Below are 20,159 nucleotides of genomic sequence, written 5' to 3'. Positions count from 1 at the left end.
CCAGGTCTGATCATTTCCGCATATTCCCACTCGACATAAAAAATATTTTTAAACCTTTTTCTCTGATTACCTGGTTTTAGTAGGAAAGGGGTTTTTCTGCTCCTAAGTTTTCTACCAGATGTGAAAATTCTCTGAGATTTTCAATTCCAATTTCTGTAATTTATGCCGTTGCTGGAAGAGAGAGTGAGAGCAGTCTGAACAGAGACCAAAAGTGCAAGCGTTGAAAAGCAAAGGGATGCTTAGTAAAAGAGGGAAAACGAGGCCCTGTAATGACTGTGTGGTGAAACGTAAAGTTTTATTGGTGTGTTCTCTGTTTAATTATCTGTCAGGAAAAGCAAAGACGCACTGAGTGAGGGAGAACCACACCTTGGTGGTTACAGGGGCTAAGGACTGTTACCACACGCAAACATGCATCACTCTCAGGGGAACATGGAAGCCGTTTGACCCCTGCTCCTTTTTTTATCATCATTAAATGAGTCCGCAACCTCAACAGCACCACAAGCCACAGAGCCTCATGGGTTGTGGTGCCCACTGCAATATTACACATTATACACAGTACAGTCTTGAACTGTCATGAGTTTGATATTTAATATTTTATTGCAGTGTCGTAGGTAGTTCAGTCAAATTAATTTTTGTGAATCATTACATTATTATGTTTTTTATGGCACTGGTTAGCTAATTTAGGACACTTTACATGCTCGATGTTGTCTTCACTGAGGACAAGGTTCTGAAAATGACTTGCCTCATTCTCAGGACTGCTGTCAAATTTCCTCACCATCCAGAAAAGTTAGGGCTATTAACAAATTTAAGGAATGAATAAACAATTTTTTAAAATTATCATTCCTTATTTTGTTCCCTGAGTTTATCCAGTGATCACCTTGTTTTTCATGTAGAGCTGAATAAGTGTGTCTCTGGTGTTTATTCCAGGTGCTCATGATGGGGGAGCCCTTCTTTGATTGTCAAATTGGCTTCGTGGGCTGCCGGGCACTCTGCCTGAAAGGCATCATGGGAGTACGGGATTTTGAGGAAAACATGAACCGACGTGAAGAGGTAAAGAGCCTAAAAATGTCAAGGAAAAATTAAATGAGAGGAAAAACTTGAGTGAGAAAGATTAAGCAACAATTTAAAACACCTGAAATATGTTTGCTTCTGTTACTCCAGGAGAGCTTTCAGGAGGAGGTAGAGATGTGGTCTTGTTTGTTTACAAGAGTGTGCAGTCTTTTGTTACTGATCAAATTGTTCTATGTTTGCTACATGCATTGTAGGGCTAAACAACTGATCAATTTCACATAGAAATTGAAATTGAAGCAACACAGTTGGCAAATCGGGAAGGCTGCAGTTTAGGATATAGTGTGTGTTACGCAGCAGATCTGACCCAGAGTTTAAACTGCCATGTCCATGGTTTTAAAAACAGATGCCACCCTCCTTGTGTGATAGTAATTCTTTTGATGGTATTTCATGTCATAATGGCACAATTTATATCTAATACATGTTGACTGTTGCACTGAAGTTTGACTTTAAAAATTATATTGCAAATCGAATCCCAATATCTGTCAGTAAAAATCACACTTGTATTTTTCCCAAATCGTTCAACCTTGTTAAAATTGGTCTTGTATTAACATCTGCATGTGCTGATCTACTCATGTACAGTTTATCACTTCTAGTCTCAACTGAAATCAGTATCATCCACTGCTCTGCTAGTGGTCTGTTCTGTTTGTGCCTGAAAAATCCGGTGCTCATACACAAACCCCCCTGACCCTGTAAATGGGAGAGAAAGTGCCTTGGACTGGTCCACACATCACTATTCCAGCATGTCATGTCTTGTGCAATTTCACACATGCTAACTAGCTTAAAAAAAGTTTTTTTAAATCTTACTTCTAAATGGTGCATTCAGCTATACATATTTTTAAAATACAACTGGATAAGATTTTTGTACATCATAAGGGGTGGATTGTATTTCCTGTCATCTGAAATAACCATAAATATTTCTTACTTTCTTTCTGTAACCTCTCCATTGTGTTTCTCCTGATGTTCCCTTTTCCTCTGTGTCTCTTTAGGATGCAGTGTTCTTCAGCTGTGGGGACAGTCTAAGTAGTAAAGGAATGACTTACCTCACCAACTCTCTCTTCGACTACCGGAGTCCAGAGAATAACGGAGTCAGGGCCGAGTTCATCCTGGATGCTGCTAATCACAAGGTCACAATGCAATAATAATGGACGACTAGAAATAATCATCACAAATACTACTCTGCCAAAGAATTAATGTTACCATACAAACTGCCTTTGCTCTGATGGAAGACCAAAAGGTAGCAACAAACCATGCATTTTAGATAGGGGTCTTCAGAGAGCCCCTACCTCAGAGCAGCAAGGCATCTATGTCAGTGAAACACTTCATGTTTACAATCAAGCATATTTTTTAATAGAAGATTTACTACATACAAGTATTCTAAGGACACCAACAAAACTGATAGGAGAAACTAAACCATATAGCAAAAATGAGGCAATCAGTTCCAAGCCCTTCCAACAACCTTGTCAATGTGAATCTTACAGAAACTTACTCTATTTAACAAACAGCAATACTGTGAAAAAATGCATTTACATGTAATGAACTTCTTGACCAGCACCTGCTATTTACACAGTCTACGCTAGATGAATAGCTGTAGCACTGTGAAGCTGGTTAGAGAACAAATAGAGGAAAATGTGTTTCACCAACACACATTAGTGTGGATATCATTTTAATGTGACTTGCTAAAATAAGCACACTAAGTGCTTTGCTACTGTAATACAGTAGTTTATCTGGGTCAATAAACAATAATCTAACATAATTACATCCAGCCTCTTTTTATGTTTCATCTGGAAAAGCCGCATTGACACCTTCCCATATTTCATGGCAGTAATTTAATGAAGTGTTTTGTTCTTTTTAACTCATAGTATTTTCTCGTCTCAATAACTGAAAGATTTTCATTTTCCCTCAGATCATTTCTGTCAGTCACCCAGCTGCTGGCTGCAGTAGAGGAATGTGCTTGCTCTTTAAGTAGTAGTGTTAAAGCTATTGTTGCTGATAACGCTCAGCTTCCTTCATCAGCCCTCACAGCTATAGTGTTGACTCTACTTAAAAATGTTCATGACCCTCAATGAAGCAATTGTTTGGACACCCATCCATCCACCTATCCATATTTGAAAGTCAAACACTCAAAGGTTTTAGTGTTAATTCATTAGCGATTTTGAAACCAGCCTGGCTTTGATCCAAAAGCATGCCAGAGCCATTAGAGATGCCCTAATAAATATTACTCATTAACCCGCCTCCCTGATAAGGCTCTCCTGAAATCTCTGTTTGGAGAAAATGTGGTTAAGTCTAGGGTGGGGTGTTAAATGTGCGTGGGGCCCTTTTTCATTCTTTCTCTCGGTTTCTTGCTTGCTTACTCATTCTCTCTGTTTATTGTGCAGTAGAAATATAACTTTCAAATGCTGTCTAAGGCAAGGTCAGCAACTGTTGACCTGCAGACTAATGATGATAAGTTATAACAGGGCACTGACACCCAGGTAGATCAAAGATGAGATAAAAGTTTCCATTTTGTACCTTATCTAGTTTACATTTGTTAAGAATAATTGTAAATAAACTATTTTGTGGTGGCACAGTGCTTCTGTAGTTAGCATTCCCCCATGGTTTAAATTATTGAAGTAAAATATAAAAACTAAAATGCATGAAAATGTATGTGTTTGTATTTGTCTGTCAGCCCTTTGATGAACTGGCAACCTGTACAGGGTGAAGCCTGCTTCTTAATTATTGTGTGCTTGACTATGCTGCAGTGTCACTGAAGAGAATACAGAATGGTGTAACTTAAATTCCTTTCCTTAAACACATTTATTGTTAGACAACTTGTTATCTTGTTATCACAAAGTCCATTCATAATCATTGTTAATAATTGTTTTTCCAAGCTTTTATATATTGCATAGATGTACAGTTTGCGTTACATTCATGCTTTTTATAGCTAATATGATAAATTCTAAATATCATTTCATAACCTTGGAATGAAAACATCAGCTATAATCCCAGGCAGACAGTTTTGATTTGTTATGAAAAAGTCCTATCTTCTCGTTGATAAGATACATATTTCCACTGGCATACATCCAGGCACCAATTGACGGAGGAAACTTTCAATTCCTTTTATCAGTAGCTTATTACTCAATAAAGAACAGACTTGATGTCTCGTAAATTACTTACCTGTGCACATAAATGTATAATGAAGTACAGACTTGGAAAATGTCTGTTTTCTGACAGAATTGACCTCTTTGTGCTCTAAAAAGTTAATTAAAAGAGGTGTCTAGTTGTACAACGTTTACACCTTACCTTCTGTCTTATTTCTATGGTAGAATGTCTCCTTTCATTTTAAGTCTTAGTAACTACTTCAAAGTATGAGGGGTATTGCTGACTTGTTAAAAACAACAAATATCAAACTAAGTAGATCAACAACTCAATAACTCTTTTTATCTCTGATTTGACCCCCACTGCTATATCCACCTCAACCCCAGTCATTGCCACTCTTGGAGGCTATGAGCTTGTTTGCTCCCTTACAGCCATGTTTACCTAACTCTGCTTTTGTTTGACAGGAGACCTACACGGAGATAGCGGGCATGCAGCGCTTTGGTGCTTTCTACATGGATTATCTCTACACAATGGAGAACAGCAGCAGCAAAGGTATTGTCTAATTCATTCCTCCTCACAGAGCTTGTTTGGTCACCTCGTCTCTCTTTTCCTTTATATCTGTCATGTTCTTCTTTTCTCTGCCTTGTTCTCTCTTTCTTGCTGTCTTTCCATCTCCTTCTCTTTCTCTTTTCTTCCCTGCGCTCTGTCAAACAAACCCCCTGGAGACTCGAAGAAAGAGCTTGTCTTGTTTCAGTCACAGCCACCTGGTCCTTGACCCTTTCTGTCCTCACTCTCACCCCAAACTTACCTGGAGGGCAACTGTCAGAAGTGTTTAGTCTGCGCTGACACGTATTTGAGTTTCTCTCTCCCCATTGCTTGTTGAAACACTGTTTCCCCTCTGTCTCTTTACCTGTAAGCTCTTGGAAAAGTGAATAGGCCCCTCTTGCCTAATTAGATGTCACTCTTCCTGGCAGAAGCCTTAAGACGGGCAGGGTTACTCATTCCTCAGCTGCAGCACTCTAGAATGTTTATTTAAGTCTAACAGATCTGAAGTTCCCATTAAGAGATAAAGCGTGCTCCCTTCAATTTGAAATGTTATATTTGGCCCACAAATGTCTCAGTGCTTTCATGTGTGATGTTGAGCATTTTATTTGAATGCTGCTGGAAAGCTTCTCTATGTGTAAATATGACAAAGGCACCTGACTGACATTCACAAGTTCTAAGATTTAAAAAAAGAAAGTCGTACATGCTTCAAATTTTAATAAAAAAAGTGGATTAAATCTGCATAAATAGCAACCCCCTACTGTGTATATTGGCACAAGTATAATAGGATACCTTTATTGCCTGTGTGTTTCTAAGTGTCAGGCAAATTTGGTGTTAGGAGATCATGCTTATGGAGTGGACACGACCTCTTACAATAATGACTAATGATTGAAGTTTCTGATGAAATAGACACAGTTGCCTTTTTTCAAACAAAACAAAGAAACAAAGATCTAGTTGAACCAATTTAATGACTTTAGCAGTTATTTTTTCCTGTGTTGTGTTACTTGTCTCTACTCTGCCTCTCTGTCAGTTTGCCCTACTGTGCCTCAGCCGTTCAGTGACTAGGCTATTGTTTCCTCCTGCTGCTGTCAGCTATAGATAATAATCTAAATTAAAAAAAACATTGATACTGTCATCCTAAGCTGTCAAAGAAATTTTTGACAGCAGGATAAGTGTCATTCTGTGGGATGGCTGTGGTTACCCTTGCCAATTGGAATGCTTCTCTTCTGTCAGTGTTTCTCTTCTTCTTGAACAAGGACCAGATCCAGTGTCAACCAAACAAATTAGCCTGCATTGCCACAGGATGAACATAAACTCTGAGTCAACCGAAATACTAACCGACCCAGGTCACCCTTACCATGGACCTTACATCAGAGTAACACTGCAGATTAATTTTTTTTTTCTTCATTCTTAGGAAATGGAGACACTTTTAAATCGTCTAAATCCCAGCTAATTTCAGCATCCTCATCATTCCACTGACCATTCTAACTGCAGCCATATGGCTGATATTAAGCCTAATTCATTGTAGCCAAATCACACTAAAAGGAAAGGGAAGTGGCATTGCCTTTTGCCCTTTTATAAATTTCCAAAATTTTGTGTAAGTACACAGCCCTTTCACAGACCTTTCAGCTAAAAAAGTTAAATTCATAGCATTGAGTCTGAGCTGTAAGAATGTTCAGTGCAGTGGTGGAATGTAATGGGAATAAAGCAAGTTGTGACCCTTTGTCCTCTTCCTCCCTCACTGCCATTCATCCACCCCCTTCTTTTATTTTTAATTTCTCCCTTTTTATTGCCGGGGAGCTGAGCCTTTTAAGTGGACCTCTGGAACAGGGACCTGCGATGAATGAAGGGACAGCTGTGTGAGAAAAGTGGACATTTGGAATATACATCATTCCAGTGGTTCAAGTCTCTGTGAGCAGCTCCCTGCTGCTGCATTACACCACAGCTATCTGTGTTGTGTTCTCACCCATCACATGAAAAGTTTTTTTACTTACACTGAATTAAAAATGGAGTATGAAGGAAATGTTGCTACCTTAAATATTAATGTTAAAAAAAAAAACATTCTGTACATTGAACAGGGCAGGTGATATACGATACCTTCTTTACGTACTTGCACTTTTCAAATTTGACTTTGGAAAGGGTATTGATTTTGTTCACTTGCAAAAGAATTCTCAAGTTTATATTAAAAAAAAAAAAAAAAAGAAAAAAGTTGAATACACACATATATATGTAAGTTATCTATGTACATTTGTTTCTGTTTGTAGGCTCTCAAGATTTCTCCGCAGTGAGTATGGAGGAGGTAGTGCCTGTGGTTCAAGAGACATCTATCAAGAGGCTGGTGGTGGGACCTTTAGACATCAGGCTACACAGCAGCGCTATCCACCGCATCCTCAAGATGGTTACCTGTGCCATGGACCATGAGTATGAACCCTACTGCAAACCACAGCGAGGTCAGAGAACTCACACTAACATCTAGTATAACCTTATACACTTTCAACACAGTTTCATATTTTCTCTTCCCTCTTACTCAAATCTCTTGTCTCCTACTTTATTATAGTTTGTTCTGTTCTGCTCGTGATCAGAAAGTTTGCACTTCATAGTATCCTCATCACATTGTTATTTCCTTGCACAATCGATCCTTCAACACACAGCTGTACATGAAAGCAGTGACCCTTTGGACCATATGAGGGAGGTTAAGCCAAACACCTTTTGGTAGTGATCATCCCTGCGCAGCTATTGATGAGCTCATCCCTTGGATGTTGTGAAAGAACATGGAATGTCTGTCTGTGTGTAATATCTGTAGCAATAACTCTTTTGCGAAAGATTTTTGTGAAATGATAACATCCGTAGGTTTCGGTTGTTTCAGCATCTGCGATAGATAATAGATGATAGGGTAATTACTATAGCGGTTTTTGTCTAAAGCCGGGTAGGTCAGAGTGTTCCTTCCTGTTTCTATATGTATCTGCTCTCAAGCATTTTTTTGCAAATGGGTCGGTATAGTTATCTACAAGGGGAGGGGTAGATAAAGGAGGAGACCAAGGTTGCCATTGCAGTCATTGATAGAATAACACATGCCTTATATATTTTTACATATGCTCTCCTGCTCTTTCTATCATTTAATTGCATTATTTTTTAAGTTAGCCCTGCTGAACTTAACAGTTGAAACAAATAAGTCTGTACTGTACAAAAACAATAGCATCTTTGTAATGCTTATACTGCTGTCCTGCTTTTCTTTGATTTTGAATCAGGTACATCAGAGTTCATGTACAAATACTTATAAAAAATGTAAGAAAAAATGTATTCTTAATTACAGGAAGGTATACCTAGCTTTTTTATTTTCACTGGTGTGCTTTACATTTATACTGTGCAGGACAGATGATCTTAAGTGTCACTCTTTGGACTGTCTAGGTTTTGTCTAATCTGCAGGTGATTTTTGTGGCATCTGTTTTGTTTCAAGAGGTAATTTTTTTTGTGTGCTTGTTACAAAAAGAAGTAGAGGTCAAGGGCATAACTTTCTTTCTGCTCATCCTGTGATTTCGTCTGTGCTTCTTTTTTTTATGTACTCTTAGAAAGAATCACTTCCTTTCCCAAACAAGCTGTCAGTGGAAGCCAAATTGGCTTGTGTCTTTGTGTATTTTTAAGATGTGGCCTTATTGAGAGGAGGTTCCAGCGTGCAAATTTCTTGCATTGTGTCAGCATGAGTCAAGTTTTTTTTTAATTTTTAGTTTTTGTTTTTTTTATAATATATATTGACTACAAACAGGAATTGCAAGGTCCAGGGTGTGTTTACACAATAATATGTTATTGGTTAGTAATATTGGCGTGCACACTCATTTTTCTGTTTTCATCTTCCCTGCATGGTTTAAATGTAAGTGTTTTCGTGTTTGTAATCATGTCCCTGTGTTCCATGTGAGCTGCATGTTTGTTATAAATTAAATGTTTGCTGTGGATATTGACTTGAGTGCTGGCGTACCATTAGATTGGACATAGCAGTGCCAGAAGAACCTGATGCAGGTTTTGGCAGTAGGCCAAAGAACAAAACAGCTTTGAGATCAGGTTCCGAGCCCACCTTGTAGATGGGAGTCTAGCCCAACAGAACCTTTACAGAACTGAAACAAGCCCATGTCCTGGGACCAGAGCCAAGGCTGTAACAAAGGGTTCAGATTTTGGTTTGCCTTGGGCCCTGGACACGGTTTAGTGGTTCAGTCTTCTGGTCACTCTTAACTGCAGTGAATGCTGACCTTACAAGCCTCTTTTGATGTTGGCTTGGTTCGCTTTTTTATTTCTGGTTATTGATTAAATGAATGCTTTATTAAATCATTCAAAAGCAAAGCTACTGGGCAGCAACCACTATAATGAACAGTGTTGAAGATGCCAGTACTTTTATAGTGCATGTCTATGTAGTGTATGAAGTGGTGGTTTTTCTTGGAAGAGACCTTTTCATTGTTTAAATGCTGTAGGCATTAAGAAATGGCACCCACTTAAGGAAATTGGTGTGCTTTATAGCTAACCTCTCTTTCTCTCTCTGTAAAACAATCTTCAGTCTAAAATCCAAACATGTTTGGTATTTACCCACTGCCTCACTTTGTTTTAAGTAGTACACCACAGGTTTGCATACTGATGGTTAGATTCACTTGGTTAAAGCAAAGTAAAACCAGTTGCTATTGTAAAAATTTTGAATGTTACACTTTATCCTACACCTTTCCTGTATCCTTGCAGTATGGTGCAGTGTTTATTTTGAAGCTAAAACATTTCTTTTTGTTGTCTTGTTATCTTTGTAGAAATGATTGAGGAGAGCAGTAGTCCAGCTACTGCAGAAGAGATATCACGCTTGGAGGAATTCATCCCAACCAGACTCACTTGTCTCACCCTGCTCCAAGTCTCAGTCACTGTTTCCATGGCAGAGTTCAACCTCCTTCACACACTAATGCCTGTCATCATGGGACATAAGGTAATGCCAACAGATGTACATCACTCCAGTTAACATCCTCGCAGCTACATCTCAGCCTTCATTGAGAAATGTTTTGTTTTTTTGGTTTGCATAAAATTAAGACGTGACAATCTTTAGTACAAGTCAAGCAAGATAATTAAATGCACAATACATGACACAACTGACACTTAATTAGCTGCCTATTCAGACAATAGGCAGCAATGTGGTAGGTAGCTTTGATTTGATTGCTAAAAATGTTTAGATGTTGCAATAATATCAGAATATACCCAATATTTATGGTTTGACAGTTTTCTCTTTTATATTTTTACAAATTTATATTACAATGACACTTCACAGAGAGTCACCACAGATACAGTGGGTTCCAAAAGTCTGAGAATGAAAACAACGAAAACATTATGTTAGTCATATTTTCATGTTAGCCTGGAAATATGCCTAAACATAACATATAACATAATATATGTCTAAACATTTAGAAAGATGTTAGAACACAGAAAGTTATGACATGTAAAATAAATAGACTCTGACTCACTGTTTCTCAGTTAGCAATCACACCAAGCAGGTTAGTAGTTGTATCATTCCATTGGAGTACAGAATGCAAGACTACAGTTAACAAAAAGCTCTGTCTAAAGAAGGCTGTCTACTAGTGGTCTCAGAGAATGAGTAGTGACTCCAAAACACTTCTCAGGAAGCAAAACAAGGTCAAACTCTTGAGGAGGACTAAGACATACCAGCATTTCACAATAGATGACTAGGGGGGGAAAAAAGCTATTTTCTAATGAATCCACGTTGGAGATTTGTGGTGGTAATGGGAGGGTTTTTGTAAGAAGATCAGCAGGAGAGAGAATGATCCTGCAGTGTATCAAACTGTGAAACATGGTGGTGGAATGTCTGGGGCTGTTTAGCTACTCTGAAGTTGGACCCCTCCACTGAATCGACTTCACCCTGACCAAGGAAAGGAAGCATTCCATTCTCCAGAGACATACTACACCTTCTCTCCTGCATCTTTATGAAGAAGAATTCATACTGTAGTAGGATACTGAGCCCAAATATACCTCAGTGCTTTGCAGGACTATTTGAAGACCAAAGAAGATTAAGGAGTGCTGAATGTCATGAACTTTCTTCTACAGTCATTTGGCCACAACACTACCAAGCATTTATAGTGGCACTTGAACACTGTAAAGACTGTGCTGGAATAACAGAGGCTGCCAGTTTTGACCAGACTTGTGGAGTCCATGCAGCTTAAGTGTTGCTGTCATTAGGGCAAAAGGAGGGTGGACCAAAGATGCTCTGAAATTCACGTGCATTTCATTTTCAAAATGTTAAGCCAATATCATCATTTTTGTATTACAACAATTAATAAGTAGAAGTATCTTAGTTGGTGATATGTCTTCTCATAAGAGAGAGACTGATATGGACATTTTGGCTTAGACTACAACAAGTGTAATATTTGTGATTTGTATTTTCACTTTTATTATCTTTCTAACTGTTTTCTATTGTCAATCCATCAGGCTGCACCAGGACCAGTCTCTGTGCCAGTGTTTCAGCCGGTGCACCCGCTACCCTCTGTGCAGTTCCAGGTGGAGAGGGTGAATGTTGAGCACTCTGTACCCATGTATGCTCCAGAGCTGGTCACGACAGTTAGCAGTCTCAACCAGCCTTCTGACAACTTGCTACATCACTGCTATGCACACCTGTACCTTAAGGTGAGCACAACAGTATGTTATTTTTTAAAATGTGTGTATTTATTTATTTTATTTTATTTTGTTTTATTTTATTTTATTTTGTTTTATTTTGTTTTATTTTATTTATTTGTTTTTTGTAACACATCTTTGAGTATCATCTTTGAGTATATAATAATAGTTATATAACAACCTTAACAATAACATAATAATAATAATAATAATAATAATAATAATAATAATAATAATAATAATAATAATTATTATTATTATTATTATTATTATCATGCAGTATTGATTCACACAGAGAAAGACTCCCATTCCACATACAAAAATCACAGTATTCCTTTTTGCAGACATACAAAAAAAATTGACCCTATGGCAAATGACACACAGTTGATTTCTGTACATTTAATTTACAGTCTCCTTCTGTCTAAGTCAGATATCCAGATTCTGTGTTAATAAGTCAAAAGATGAACTAATTTGTTTGGTTCATGATTGTTGATTTGTTTCAGCAAAATTCTTTGCTGTTTTTTGGAAAGAGAAACTGCACTGGGTGTTGCATCACACGCAGTGCAAAACTGGATTCATAGCCATATACTAGTCTTACAGAAAACAAATTCTGTTTCTTTTTTTTTCTCTAATTTGCAATTTTTAGTTGGCAGTTTTTCATTTTGACAAAAAAAAATGCATCTGCTTATTTGTATATTATGTTTTTAATGCACTATAGCCTTGCTCCACTCCTAACTTTACTTTAAATGACCCCAGTGACCCTTTTAATTACATGATGACCCCTTTTTAACTGGTCATAAAAATCTCAGCCCTGAGCTTTGTGATGAGCACCAGTCCATCTCTGGTCTACTTCATGGTTTTCATCTACTACACTGATAGGATGCTACAGGTGCGTATTGTGCAGCTGTGACGTATTTTCAGTGTTGATTGCCTAACATGAAAGGCCTTAGTAAGTAAGTAAAATTTTTGTTCTAAAATAATCATGGTGGAAAATGAATGTAGCGACAATCAGTTGACACCTTTAAGCTTTCTTGCCAATTGTCAGGAAACCCACTAACACAAACTTCTCACACCATTTGTTGTTGGAGCACCTGCTTAACATTCACATTTTGAAAAGAATTTTTTTAGCGACTCTAATCATTAGTGTATTCTTTAATACTTTTCTTTTGTTAGTATTTTGTTCATGACAAAGCAGTAGCAGTTAGAAATAAGCATTATTTATTTTGTTGAATGTCTTGTTTACCTACACACTATGTTATCAGTTGTTTATATAAGTACATGTAAACTTAAGCCATGATGGATGGCTACAGTGAAGTACATTTCTCTCATGCTTTGTTTTGTAGTTTTATCTATAAATAGACTACAGAAGAGGATATAACCTCTGTAGTTATAAGTTACCTAAAGGCCCAGGTGTCCCGTTGAGTACATATAGAACATTGGCAGCTTCAGCAAATCCAGCTAATCAACTTTAGGAAGCCTGGATAACAGATCTGGAGTGATTTGTGGTGGTCCAGTCTGGCCTGGTATGGCCTGAGTGTGTTTTTAAGGCAGGATGTTTACTGGACATCATGCTGGTAGCCCTTATCACAGGGTCACTGCAGGGTTAACAGCCAACCAGTCAGTGGCCAAGGATCATTGTGACCAATCAGCCAATCAGCATCTGTATCTGCCAAGGTTCTAATTCTACCTCTGGATTTTGGCAGTGGGATCATGACAGGGTGGAGGTCATTTTGGCTGCAATTCAACCAGTTCAGGAAGTGATTTGAAAAGGGTATAAACTAAGGCTTATCTTAATCTTTGTGTTATTGACACTGGCTGTCAGAGCTTAGGTATCTGTCTTGACGATGGTGGTTAGCCATTATCTCACTTTTCCATGATTGTCGACAAGAGCTCTACAAGAAGGCCGCAGAAGTAAACAGACAAGTGGCAACTGAAAACTTGGGCTATATGAATAACTAGTTGCTTCTGAATGGAAAACTGCTGAATGGAGAACAGAAATCTAGTCTCCCATAGGAAGCTGCAGTGAATCAGTGTGTGGTGTGTGTGCTTGTATTTCATAGTAGGGTTTTTATTATGTCTACATCTGTATCAAGCAATCATACAATTCAGCTTGATATATTACTCCGGTGTGTAATATTACATCCTCAGACCAGTTGTCCTATTATAAATGAATTATCATTGTAGTTTTATCCAAAGTTTTGTCTGTCTGCTCTAGGCCATCTGCACAGCAAAGTGGTTTAGTACACCTTCACTTGCAGGAGTCCAGCTCTGTGCATATGCAGCAGCTGCATGTTGAACAGCTGGGCCCAGCCATCATCCTACCTCCAACATTAAACAGGACTTTACCACCATGTGTGCTATTAACAGTATGTAAACACTGAGGTTGCAGTACATTATGTGTGTTAGCGTAGATAATGACAATATGATTGTGAGACATATCTCTCTTATAGCAATCAACACAGATATTTATCAGTGTTTTTTGCTGCCTTTTCTGTACTTTCTAATTGTTACTGTGTGGATGCACACTCATTTAAGTCTGTACATATGTGCTAGTACACATGGCTGTGCTACTGAACTACTTACAAACTGTTTAACCGAAGAATGCTGAAGACTCAGTATTATGTATCTTCATAAACACTGCACCAGTCATATCATTCCTCGCAGTATTATTGCAGCTGTCTGTAGTTGTCCAGTGTACATATAGCATGCATAATTTTTTTTCTCTCAGTGGTTCCACATATGATAAGATGATTTTATATTTTTTTTATCTTTAGAAAAATAAAGAGTGCAACATTGGCTGACAACAATTGAGATTCAGGCTAAATTGGTGTAATCGCAATTCAGATGAGAGCCCAATAACCGCTGTTGTGTATTTTTTCTTTTTAAGTTTGTGAATCTAGTAAATACTTTGATCTATACAATGCTAAAAAAATCTCTCTCTCTCTCTCTATCTATCTATCTATCTATCTATCTATCTATCTATCTATCTATCTATCTATCTATCTATCTATCTATCTATCGATCTATCGATCTATCGATCGAGCTCTCTCTTATTCTACATGTCTTTCTGTGCAGGTGTTTGGGTTCCAGGCAGGCTTGACATGCAGGGACAATACAGGCAGTTTTCTGCCTCTCATTCCCATCATCCCTTCCTTCAGCACTGCACTCTATGGAAAGCTGATTCAGATGCCTGCAGTCTGGTGAGTTTGTAGTGCTTTTGTATGAATTGTAGTTGGAGCTTGTAAATCACCAAAAGCCCAGTACACATGCAGACTGTACAAAATGTTTACATCATGCAGAAATAGAATTGGCACCGCAGATTATGTTAAAACAATAGAAAACATTATCCTGATCCTCTAAAGGAAACAGTATTTGTGTATTTGGTTCAAGTGAAAACATTCCAACATCCCTGAGCGTGGATCACATCCTCAGCAGGGTTCCATAAATGATCTTACTATACAATATGACTAGCATGCAAGTATGCTATGCAGAAAAGTGCTACTGTTAACGTGCCTTTGTCCTGTTAGATCCAGGTGAGGTTTTGTGCACATTAGCATGATTAAGGCAATTATTTGCAGCACATGTTGATTATGGTCAACGCATTTTATGAAGTAGATACTGTTAGTGGAATGTACTCTTCTTTTTTGCACCTGTGTGACAGCTGAAGGTTTTAATATTTGCTGTTCTTTAAAATAACCGTGATTGAGGGGACACGCAGTGAACTTAAGCCCAAGGTCTGCTACATAATTATTTCACACTTATGTATTTTATGTCACATATATTGTGCATTCTATGTGAAAACGCAAATACGTATTAATGATGTTCCAGCGGCATCTGTGAATATCATTACTGGTAACAATCACCTATCAGTTTAGCAGATTAAACATGCATGCCAAAGTCAGGGAGGCAAACATATGTGAATAGCTTTTATTTTTTTGGTTTTGGAAAGGTTAAGGTGTGTACCTCCTGTGTGTGTGTTTGCAGAGGTTTTCCAGATTATTACTAAAGACACAGTGATTGGGTTAATTGAGGTTGCACAGTATTGGAAAAACTGGAATTGTGTCTCTGCAATATATATTGTGTTGTGAAAAACAGCTTAGTAAATATAGCATGGGTATAACTTACCAACTGCAAGATGCAGTCTGTGGCCAGAGCACACAAACTGGTGATGATGGGGCAGCCTTCACCATGGTCACTGCATCGTCTGTTGTTACACAGACTTTGTGTCTCTCATCTAGGCCCTAAGTAGCCAATGATTCTCTCAGCCCTCTTGCTATGTTCTGACTTGGATGATCATCTGGGAAAAATGCCATTTGCAAACAGTTTCTTTTCAGTTGGAAGTTCTCATTAATAAAGTGGATGATGAGACTTTTGTAGCACTCTGTTGTCCAGCTGGACCACAAGTCCATTGTAGCTTCATTTCATTCCATTTGTGACAGCTGTGTTTTAACTTGTGCCTTGCATTTTTCTTACCGTTCTGGGATGGCAACCTAAGAAAAATTGGCATACTATTATGTTACAAACAGCTTGTCAAGTGATCAGATCATGTTTTTAAAATCCTCTTTAGTAACTGCGTTAATTGGTACCATGTCTTTCGTAGGGTGAGAAGTAGTTGCATCAGTGATTTCTCTCTGCCATTTGGAAACTTTCTCATATGGTGTAACGCTGGCAAAGGCATCCGAAATAGTTTTTTGCTTTGGGTTTCAGATCTGGTTTCACTCTGATTATTTAGACCTTTGTGTCGCAGATTTAAATGATCAAACCAGTTAGTTGTGTTGCCTAGTGGTAGTGAACATCATCCTTTCTGTAGCTGAAATATTTCCATCACAGCTTCAGTATTTTTCTTTTGCTCCTCACTCATTATACTGCACATGTAGAGCCTGCATGCCAAAAAGCTATGCCTTTTAAGTACAGTTGCAAAGTAAAAAAAACTCTGTAACCAAGCACCCTAAAATCAGAGTACATTGTGTTTATTAGATGGATTTCTCTTGTAGATTAGTCAGTTTTTTGCTCCACCTACCTAGCATCCCAGAAATTTGTTTCAGTATTCTGAGGGAAGATCACAGACATAAGCTACTCATTCATTCTTTATAAAGCTCTAACTTCAACAAGGCCATTTAATGAAAATATACAGTTACGTAGATAACAAGCGTGTAAGGAAAGACAAAGATTCCCAGTGATAAACAGAAAGCCAAGCCTCGTGATGGTAAACTCTATACACGCAGAACAGCTGTCAACCTACTGTAAGACCATGTATTCTTTAACACTACTTTCCTTCAAGCTTTTTATTCTTGTCCCTCCTCCCTACAGTGCCACAAAACTCTCATTTTACACAATTCCCCACCATCCTCTTTTTCTTTTTTCTCATTTTTTCTCCCTGTAAGCTATGCTTCTCTGCATTTATCCTATTTCTCTTTCTTCCGTTCACTCTAGAAATTGCTGGCCACAGATTTCAAACGCGGTGTTTGTTTGTACAGTTCACCTTCCTTTGTATTTCATGTTGTTCTCATCCATTCGTTTGGTGCTTTGATAGCTTTTTATAGCTTCAACATTTTTTTTTTTCATCTCTACTCGTCTAACCACTTACATTCTCCATTCATCCAACTGGTCCAGTTCCACACTCTGGACATTATTCGTCTCCCTTCCCTTTTTGTCCTCTTTTCAACTTCTAAAGTCTCCCCACCCCTCTACGAGACATCTTCAATGAGTCATCCTCTGTCTGGCTAAAAAAAACCAAAAAAAAACAGGGATATAGTAATATGTTTTTTCATCTCCTTAGACAGCACTGTCTTTTTCCTCTTCTTCAGTTACAAACTGGAGAAAATGTTGCAGGCAGTTGTGTTGATGACTGTTATTTTGTTTTCCCAAGTGACAGCTGAAGAAGTGGCTCATCCATCATTTTAAATACCCTCTGATGCACAGACTCCAAAAGACTTCAGTCCACTTCATAAAGTATAATGCATAGGCCTGGCATTACACATACAGTACACACACATTTTCTGCAGACAGCCGAGTGCACACGCGCACACACACTCACACACACTCACACACTATGCCCCCTCTCTCACACCTTGCAGTCAAAGTGCCTGTTAAAGCAGGAAACCTGTGCAAAAGCACTAGCTTGGGAATCGATTTCCCCCCATTAGTTTAGATTTAAACATGTCAAAGAGTTGCAGATGGTTTTGACTTATCCTGACTCCTTCTCCAGGCATTGTATCTACTGTACAGTGGTTAGCTGGCCACAAAGGGAACCACAAGGCTTTCACTCACAGTGATGTGTGAGTTTGTCTTTAGACAGAACCTGATTCCCTGTGCTCTCTGCTCCTAATAAGAGACTGTGAGTTGTTTGTTTGATCTTCGCCCGCTCCCCATCCCACCCCCTGCCTTGCTGCCCTGCCTGCCTCAAATAGTGGATTCAGATGTCAGACGGATGTTATTTTTCTTTCTGACAATCACTAGATGTTTCACATCTCCTGACAGCCTTCCAGATCAATGCCCTCCTGTGGCTTTTCTTTCAGCCTGGACCAATCCTTAGAAATAACACTGACAGCCTCTTACAGAGTCTCCATACCATGTTAAGAAAGTGCTCTGTTATTCTATGTTGTGAGCATGGCTTTGAAGGAGAACAGTATGTACGTGTCCAGTCACAGTATGCAGCAGGAGGTCTTATCTTGTTGTGATTTGAATAGATGTTAGACTACATGATGATATTGTGCTCATACCTCAAAATACGTGAACATGTAATACCCCAGGTAATTGTACTGCCCTGGAAAGGATTACTTCCACTTCATGTCATTTGCCTCATTCCCACTTTAAATTTAGCTTGACACTTCCGACACTTGAACTGGTCAAAAGCACTTCTTGCATTTTTTAACAGTTGTCTGTTTGTTTCACTGTCAATCTCTTTCCTGTAGCTAATAATGGGCCGAGGTTTATTGTGCAGTTTTATGAGTTCTGTCATTTCAGACTTGAAGTGACTCGTATTTGACCCTTTCTTGCTTTGCAAGAGGAAAGACAGCCTGCCTTCTGACCCGTGTGTCACTACAGTCAAAATCTAATAAACACGACCTGACAGTTTGCTCCTGAAAGAATGATGGCGAGCAGGTTTGACAAAGTACAGACAGTGGTTAGAAGAAATAGAAGAAAGATATGGACGGAGATGTTTGACAGCTAGCATTCATAATAGGTGAATAGTAACAAACTAATTTGCTTCCTATTTCATTGTTTTCTACAGCTTCCACGGTTATGCTTACTTATATTTGTGTATGCATCTGGATGGAAAAGTAGAAATGGATTTTAATTTCAGTTGACATTTATTCTCAGTGGGTTTAAGCTATAGGATTTCCATTTAGAACTCACTCCATTTGTAACAACACAAATGTATTACAGATTGCAGGTGATACAAAGTTTACATGATAGACTTATAGTCAGAAGCTTCCTTTTAGAATGGGAAAAGCTAAACCCAAGAGTGACACACTGTGTCACTGGAGCAGCCAAAAGATGGACTCCACCAGGTGGTAGCATTTAATTTGACGGTATTGATGTTTGTTTTGGGACCTCTCCACATTGCTGATGTAACTCCAACAACATCCTTTTCCAAGATGTTCTGTTCTCTAAGCAGACACTGAGCAGAGCCATACAAGCTTTTGAAGTTTTAACGAAATATGAAAGAAAGTGGGAAGCACTAGACCTTGCAGAGAGACATAGAGACAGTGAGACACAGAGACACACATATACACACATATACACACACGTGTCAATGGGCAGGTTGCTCATGCATATGCGTATGTTGCTGCCAGGTAATCATGGGGGATTTGAGAAACACTGGGCGTCTGTGAAGACCCAGCACCTCTGCTGATGAGCTGGCCCATGAGTGCCGAGCTCATGTTTCCTTCAGTCTCACCACAAAGGCTCCTGCTGCTCACAGTGGGTAGCAAGGGGCTTTCACTGGGGAAAGTACACTGCCCTGACATCTTCTCCCTGTCTGCCTTGGCTTTTATTGGGCATTTGGTTACTTTTGGGTGTGTTCAGTTAGATTGAAATGTCTTTGTCTCTATGTTTTAAGGGAAAATGAAATTTTTCAGGAAATATAATTATTCCACAATAGTTGCAGACTGTGACCCCATAGCTTCCTACATTGTATTTTTTGAAGAAATATAAGAATTCCCAGGAAGAGACAAGCCGAAAATCTTCTTCATGGTTAGGTGAAACTGGACTAGAATTATCCAGGTTAGCATGCTTTCATATGGGCACTACCACTGTACAGGGTTCACACAGTCATGGAAAAACCTGGAAAGCCATGGAATTTTAAAAGATTATTTTCTAGGCTTGGTAAAGCCATGAAGTTAGATAAACTCATGAAACGTTTTTTTTAAAAAGTCATGAAATTCAGTGTTTTCTCCAGGCTGGGCGTGAGCTGGTGCTGTAGGGTGGGAGGGATGGTGCTTTTCCTTGTTGGCTTCTCTCTTTTTTTGTGCTTATACCAACTGTCAAAGAGTATTTTTCAGTTACCATTGCATTGTTTGCGTTATTTTTGATTGGTTCTCTGGTAGCTGTTGCCAGGAATTTGATCCCATTTAGTCTGTCCATCTTTGGTTTTAGATGGAATATCACTTGCTGGGAAGCTTTTACACATTGTCAGTTATGATATTTTAATTTCACCTGTCTTTCGTCTTCTTCACTTTACTCTGTATGCCTTGAGTGTCACACCTTATTTACACGCAGCTTTCTTTGGTTTTGGTAATGTTAAATGCAAGCAAATGCATTTATTTACATGAACACTTCACCACAGTTGTGGGAGACAGGCAAATTGCTTTCATTTTTGGAAT

At 38.5% G+C, this 20,159-nt stretch overlaps 1 protein-coding gene across 1 annotated transcript in view; it reads left to right on the top strand.

Moving 5' to 3' along the window:
• Positions 1–20,159, top strand: part of vps13b (vacuolar protein sorting 13 homolog B) — a 324,549-nt gene that overhangs the window by 40,868 nt on the left and 263,522 nt on the right. The window contains exons 10-16 of the mRNA XM_008292112.1: positions 928–1,050; positions 2,058–2,195; positions 4,611–4,698; positions 6,954–7,139; positions 9,471–9,640; positions 11,149–11,343; positions 14,407–14,531. Of these exons, the coding sequence (XP_008290334.1) occupies positions 928–1,050; positions 2,058–2,195; positions 4,611–4,698; positions 6,954–7,139; positions 9,471–9,640; positions 11,149–11,343; positions 14,407–14,531 (1,025 nt within the window). The remainder of the gene's footprint in view (positions 1–927; positions 1,051–2,057; positions 2,196–4,610; positions 4,699–6,953; positions 7,140–9,470; positions 9,641–11,148; positions 11,344–14,406; positions 14,532–20,159) is intronic.

This window comes from Stegastes partitus, unplaced genomic scaffold, assembly GCF_000690725.1.
Source record: "Stegastes partitus isolate 25-593 unplaced genomic scaffold, Stegastes_partitus-1.0.2 Scaffold18, whole genome shotgun sequence".
NCBI lineage: Eukaryota > Metazoa > Chordata > Actinopteri > Pomacentridae > Stegastes > Stegastes partitus.
This window is presented reverse-complemented; position numbering and strand designations above follow the sequence as displayed.